This window comes from Opisthorchis viverrini (genome assembly GCF_000715545.1).
Source record: "Opisthorchis viverrini unplaced genomic scaffold opera_v5_1, whole genome shotgun sequence".
Classification (NCBI taxonomy): domain Eukaryota; kingdom Metazoa; phylum Platyhelminthes; class Trematoda; order Opisthorchiida; family Opisthorchiidae; genus Opisthorchis; species Opisthorchis viverrini.
The window spans coordinates 3,407,567-3,415,098 of record NW_008751657.1 but is presented as its reverse complement, the minus strand read 5'-3'; the positions used below and the strand labels follow the sequence as shown (position 1 = coordinate 3,415,098).

At 39.7% G+C, this 7,532-nt stretch overlaps 1 protein-coding gene across 1 annotated transcript in view; it reads left to right on the top strand.

The window, feature by feature from the left end:
• Positions 1–3,667: 3,667 nt before the first annotated feature.
• Positions 3,668–7,532, top strand: part of T265_00054 (hypothetical protein) — a gene marked incomplete at both ends in the record, with an annotated part of 32,526 nt that continues 28,661 nt past the window's right edge. The window contains one exon of the mRNA XM_009163711.1: positions 3,668–4,020. Within this exon, the coding sequence (XP_009161975.1) occupies positions 3,966–4,020 (55 nt within the window). The remainder of the gene's footprint in view (positions 4,021–7,532) is intronic.

Here is a 7,532-nt window from a genome sequence, read left to right as displayed (position 1 = left end):
TTAACTACAAAACATTTTTTATGTGCGTTTACCGGGCGTACCTCAAATAAGATTTTGCGGCTCGCATACATGGAGAGCACAAACCGTTCGTCATTGTGATGGATGCCTAGTTTTCTAAAAGAAGAAAATAAACCGTTTTTCATGAAAAAGGTTTTCTAAATTCCACAAATATCTTTATTTGCCTGATTTTTTGCAATTTCGGTTTAGGTAAAAAAAAGGCTGACGGAAACTTGGGAATTTCCCCTTCCCAACGAGCTCCAGGGAGAGCACAACTAATCCTGGGCAGCCTGGGAGATTTCAGCAACCTTATGAGTGACTTTCGGAATTCGGATTTTTCTCAGCTACAAGTATCAAGCTAACAAAGTAAGGATGGTCGTGTGAGATCCACGCAAAATGGAATGAACTGTAGGGTTTCAGCCAGAAACGGCGAGAACAGAAATACGTTTGAATAGCTGCTCTATAACGCAGAGGACAAAAAAGTAATAAGAGAATATTGATTTCATTCTGATATTATACCTGTTGACTAGAGGAAGCTGGTTAGCAGTATGTAACAACTGGGTTGGATAAAGAGAACTGCATTACATTAACATATTGTATTCAGGACATAGTTCATGAACTTTTTATGACCTTTTATGTAAGTAGGCTAAGATAACACCGGTTGTCAATCATACAATTTTCCATAGTCAAAACGAATAGAACGTAAAGATTGTCTGGTAATACGGTTTTGGGTTTTAAAAATAGGTAACCTGTGTTTACGAAAATCCACGAGTCGTTCGGGTCTTTCCACCAGATCATTTGGCATACAAAGAGAAAGTCAACAAGGGATAGTGTTAATTAAGCCTTCTAGTTATGTAATACTGCCCTTGGTTACTTTTTCCTTGTATGCCAAATAATCTGGTGGAAGATCCAAGTGACGTGTAGATTTTAGTAAATGCAGGTTATTTATTTATAAACCCCAAAGCGGTCCTACCAGCCAATGTCTGTGTTCTATTTGTTTTGACCATGGAAGATTGTATGACTGGTAACCGGAGTTATCTTGACCTACTTACATAAAAGGTTTATGACCTATTTTTTGAATACGATATGGCAGTGTGATTTAACCCTTGTGGTCAGAAAAGCAGTCTTCAGTAAATTTTGAAAAAATATGAATGTATTGGGGAGTTTATAGGTTTTTCCCAATGGCACATCTTAGTTTCATGGGGATTTTGTCCCCCTTTAAAAATGCGCCAAAAGTTGCGAGGAAAAAAATCGTCTGCATTAGGTGCTTTTCTATTAAAATTTATGGAGTTAGTAGCAGGTGTTGAAGCTAATATGTATTTCATCCAGTCAAATCTCATCTTTCTGAGAGTATTTTGGAACTTTCTTCGGGTTCAGTAGATTACGTCATATTCAAATCACTACTGCTATATCCCTTGTTTTCACGGTGTAGTTCAGTTAGCAACTTTCAGTAGCTCTTTGAAGGTGGAACTAGTTTTTCAGGTAAAAGTTGTTTTCTGCTGACCTCTTACGTTATGTCAGAATATAATTCATGACATGAACAACCAATCTCCGCTCAGTAGTCCTTTTTTGTTTCACCCGTAACATAATTGCAAATATTGTGCTAAAAATCAACAAGCACGTGCAGCGTATTTTCGGGAAACTCTCCAGAAAATGTAGTTTTGATCACTTGAAATATTTCCCCATCGTGGTTTTATTTCAAGGAAATAAACCTCCAGAACCTCTAGAATTTTCGGCTTTGCAAAGACTCAACTCATTCCTCAAGAGGAAACAAGTTAACCGTTTTGCATAACTGACTGAGGTTTGGTGATAGGCTATCGCTCCAAGTAGTTTACATCGTAAACACAACCGCTGCTTACTCGCCAGATCGGTTAGATTTCCCTGATTGGACCAAACTTTACGTGGCCGGCACTTTGGCTGTGTATGAGCCCAGGCACTGAGCCGTCAAAAAATTTCATTTTCACTACACTTTGAAGGCAATAAAGCTGACCAAACAAAAGAACTCAGAGCAACCCCGTGATGATTTAGCTGTTAGAGCTTAAGAGCGTTTTCTGTGCTAGATAAGATTGCATCTTTGTAATGCACTGCTTCGTTCTATGATTCTTGCGGGATGTACTTATCTGTCCTTCGCTGTTACCAAGGTAACGGAGGCTCAATATTATTTTACACCATCAACATGTTCTTTTTCGCGTCAGTCACAGGCATTAAAGAGTGATATATATACATATATATATATATAGCGTTTACCTCATTTAAAATGGAAGATTTAACCCCACCAAAAATACACCCGGAAGCAAGTGCAGTCTTATTTTCATAGTGCAGCATGATCGTTGTAAGTTTTCAAGAGTCAGGCGACTACGCCAAAGCAACACCTTCGGGTAGACGTCATTGAATCCTCTATGTTGTCGTCGGAGGTGACATACTGTGTTAACAAGGGCGCCATAATACTTTCACGGAAAAGGTGTTCCCAAGACCAACTTGTTACGTTGGGAATCTTTTATGACAACACATGGGAATGTATCTCTTACTGGACTCTATAGAGTGATGAAAAAATTGTTCATTAAAGATAGCGTAATTGTAGTAACCTGCGTCACTGATTTGTCTGCAAAAAATTAAAAAAAATACTAAACACAGTTGACATTCGTGGCTTTTGGGTTCTGCGTGAACAGCCGTATACAAAAAGTGACTAACCCATCATAATTTGGTCACAGAAATACTCACATCGTTCACTGTTTATGACGGCATCGTTGTATTCAATAAATTATCATTTGAGTTATTGGCGTAGAGCGTAGAGTGAACACTAATTCTAGCAACTTTACCACAAACGGTCGTAAGTAGTGTAGACAACAGTGTGCAAATAGTAGATTTTCCATATAATGCTTCAGATAGATCCTTGACGAGTGGGATTTCCGAGGGCTAAACTCCAAAGACAGCTTGGTTGTATTCAGCGGAATCAAACAACATGGAACACTAGCCTAGTACTAAACAGGACATAAATATTCTGGAACTAGTTTCTGTGCAATCACGTCTCCGATCCCTACAACTATGCGTAGCACTAATATTTCTGTTTCACTCATTCACAGTCAGTTTTATTTTCGCTGACATCTGATTCATCTGCTGCACTTGTGTCGAAACTTTCGAAAAACGTCAGTATTATCTGATAAATTGTCAGCGGAAAAATCACTTCAGTGAACCCGGTTGTTGTTCGGACCCTGTAGAACAAATGCGGTTTGTGCCGGCAAACCAACCTAGCAGAAGTTCACCTGATTCTCGGCGGTCTAGGTGGTTCCGCAAGGTGGCATACTGTTTTCTCCCAATTTACCAGATTTGCCACACTTTGAAGCAGACATTCACTCATTGCTTCCATCGGCCTATCGAACTTCCTTGTTGGTGGATCAATTTTGACGCGGCAAATTGTCATTTGGCATTCGCACATCCAATCGATTCCTTTCGTGCAGCGCCTACTTTAGCCAATGTTTGGGAAGATGTGCACATATGCGCAGGCGTTCAACCCAAAAAATATTGTGCTGTCCACCGATACGCGCACGCATGCACGCACACACACATTTTCACCATATGCATTGACCATACGTCAGACACTGCTGGTGATTCCATCGACTGCCGTTCACCATCATCGCCTGAAAATTTTCCCATGGTGTGCCGTGAGCGCAAACAACTCTGATCAAATCCAGCTCCTTAATAACATCATTTCGTCCTGAATTTCGTTTATTTCACACCTATCTGTGAACAGACAATTTCGACCTTTACAAAAGCTTGGTGACTTTTGTGAAGGACATTAGAAAGCTTTCGGATAATTTTCAGACAACCTGTTAACACGAACCAACAGCAAGCACTGACGAAGGAAACTTTTTTGAATTGTGGGTCAACACTCCATTTGTGATAGCGATCACAATCATCCAGATCTATTGGCTCAATCCGTTTATGACATTATTCTTGTTTCCGTGGGAATGTCAATAGAAAACCACCAGAGTGCCTATCATTATCGAAGTAGACCCCGTCCAGGTAAACTGTTCATCTTTTGTACACTGGTCACTTTGACATCTTTTATGGGATTCATCCTGTTAAATTATGAGCTACCAAACTGCCTAAAACATGTTGGCAGAAGCCAGGTCTTTCGGTCTGCATTTAAACAGTACAATTTTATAGCACTGTAGATTAACTGATTGACCCAGTGCATAATGGACTCGATATCTCATCGTTTTGTGTAGGTGTAAAATCTGCACTCTCTTTTCAACATTGTGTTGGAATAAAAAACAGAAACATTCTGACTAAAGTTAAATGAGCGGTTTTGTGCGAAGACATAATTTCCTTCATATTCCACAGATTTTTAGTTCAGCTGAATTAATTGTCATACTGAAGTCTGTGGGAGTTTAAAAACTGAAAACTTCTTAGGGGACATTGGTTTCACCAGTTATATTCATTTGACGCCACCGTTTCTTTATGCACAGGTGTGGCCGGTTCCATGGAATTTAAGCCACATGGGTGTTTTTGTCTTTATCAGGCCTACTAGGGTGCGTAGAGAGACCACATTTAAGACCGCTTCGCTAAAATTGCGGGATAACTGTGAACCACTCATCAACCTCCTGAACGTAGCGGCTAATAAATTTGATTCGACGTGTGACACTGTCCAAACGGCTGACGAGTGCGAATGCCTCAAGGCTTTTCCAAACCACCTCCGCCTACAAAACGAGCCTCATTGTGGATAGGAATGTTTGTGTGGTTTAGCAAATCAGGGTGCATACACGCAATGAGCATCCTGTAACATTCCAACTCCAAGGCATGATAAGCTTGCTAACCTGAGCATAGGACGACAAACTATCAAACAAAAGACCATAGATTCATCTTTATGGTTAGTTTGGATCAATGAACGTTCTTTTCATCTACTTGGTAGAGTACTGAATATCACGGGAAGAGTTTGATATTAAACACATTTCAGGCTTACCAGATGCAAATAACTCGTTCTACAGATTTAGCGGGTTCTTACCTTCTCCATACATAATGTTCCAATCATCAAGACGACCGGTGGTAATGTCATTCCAACAATAAGAATCATGTGACCTGTGAACTCACTAGACAGTTATAACGGTGTGTACTCATTCAGTGTTCTTTTGCTGACGGAGGCTAAATATTTCGGTATTATCACATTCGTTCGCAAATACCATCTTGTCTCTGTCGAGAGGTCACCCGAAAGAATCAACCGAAGTGCATCAATATGATAGTGAATCTTTCCAGAGTAAGAGATCAAAGTAGGAAATTGCTGAGAAGGGAAGTTCATTGGTTAAATAGACGACAAACCTGGGGACGAATACTAATGTCCGTTCTCCGTTGTGTCGTATCAACTTTTCATTTGTGGATATTCACTGGCTGATATCTATGGTGGTTAAGGAGGTACCTCACAGTGGTTTGCTGAGCGCTCATTACAAAGTTACGTTGCATGCAGCCCAACAGCTTTCATATAGATTAATCAGTTCTAGAAGCATACTTGAGCTTAGCGGGATAACCAAGATAGAAATACGTCAGCACTTAAGGTTGGCCTAGTTGGTGCGAGGCTAACGACAACGCAGGACCCGTTAAACGTTTCCCGCGAGAAAAGTGTGTATTCAGTTCATTAGCCTCAATCATCGTAGAATCTTCAGTCAACTGTATTCACCAAGATAGCTAAAACTGCACAGTAGTCACCCTAGTTACTCCTAAAATGCTCCCGGTTTAACGCAGATAATTTCTTACGACCGGATGCCTTCCACCAGCAATTCGAAATACTTAAAGAGGTACATGGTAAATCTTATTAAATTTGTTTGATGATGAGCCCCATAAAACGCTGTGCCGTGTCGCTGTCAACCTGATATGCATGCTGGCACAAATCAGACGTAAACAGTTCTTTGGTTACATCTTAGCTAACGTTTCTGAAAGTTTTGGCGATAGATATAGGCCTCATTCGATCACAAGTATACACAATTAGTTGAAAAGCAAGACAGAAAACTGATGTCTGCTTCATTTTTTCACCTGAATTTTGCACTTTAAACCTTAATGCATAACGAAATTTCACTTTGTCGCGCCAAGTGAGCTTTACAGTTGTAGCCAGAAAAACCCACCCTGTCTACTCAAGCCCCTTCAACTCAGTTTACACCAACTTCATACGACCAACGCTGGATCAAATAGTAAAATGTTCTATCTTTTCGATCGGATCCCATCCAATTGACGGTTCTTCCACTTTGATAATAACAAGTCACCTCTTTTCTGTTACAGTCATCTTACTGGTTCTACTTCCCCGTAGTTTAATTACGATTAATTAGCACATCGGTACTTGACTTCTTGGACGTTTCAGTACAACACGTTTGAATGCATCGCACAAAACGACCATTTTGGACAGAATCTGGTAGGACTTCACATGTATATTCAGTATGACAAATTTCACAGCATGTTATTATAGACTGCCAACGACAGATCATCATCATCTAAGGGCTAAATGCTTCTATTTTAATATCCTGATAAACACTCCCGGTTACACTAACTGCATTTCAACAAAAGCATTTAAGTGTTATGAAAATCAAGTGAAATAAAATAGAAATATAGTGAGTGTAAAGTAACAATCGAATAACATTAGACGTTTTTAAAGGGCCTGAAACTGTGATCCGGAGATGTGGTTCTTGTGCTATCGTCCAACCACTTTCTATTTTTGTCTTCTCTTTTTTACCTTTTCCGTTGCACACAGAGGATATTTTGCAACACAGATAATACACAAAGCCAAGGGGGTGGAGGCATCCATTACAAAATGTGGTAGATCACTTGACCTAATTTGCTCAAAACCATTGGATCAAGACTAATTAGTTCCCATAAACTAGTGATGAACTTGAATGTGATAATTGAATATTTGCCATCAATCATTTCATGCACTTTATAACACGAGTTTCTGATCACCCACAGGGTTTGTTAGAGTGAACATTTCATCCCTCAAAACACATTATCTGAGGCATTTTAGTCACAATGATGAATGAACATCATGACCTTACGATTCCTCACAATGAAACCGGAATTACAGTATTGCGATACGCCATGATTCCATAACCCAATTTACGACAGATTAGTATCTAAGGCAAGATATTTCGCATGTTCATAGCACGAACTACGGAACACCGAGGCAAATGGGGTACAAATGTTTCTGTTATCATATCACGTCCTACGCACATGGAAGCTTGAAATTCCGTCGATAAGTGTGCAACCACAAGCTTTTTAACATTGAATCTACACCCATAAACTTTAAGTGTACCACAGAGATCCCATAAACTTCTGCTCTTCTGTTATGTATGTCTATTGTACGGATAATAATTTTTCCCCCGCCAAGGCTCTTGACTAAATCTCTGACTAGGGTTATACTTAACCGAGCTTTTTTTCAACTTCAAGCCTTCAATAATTAGAGACGATGATACAGACGACCTTCGTTAGATAGAACGTACTACGACCGAAATTACAAAGTTTGACGCACCTTACTTGTGGTTAAAAATTTCGTGATTGTA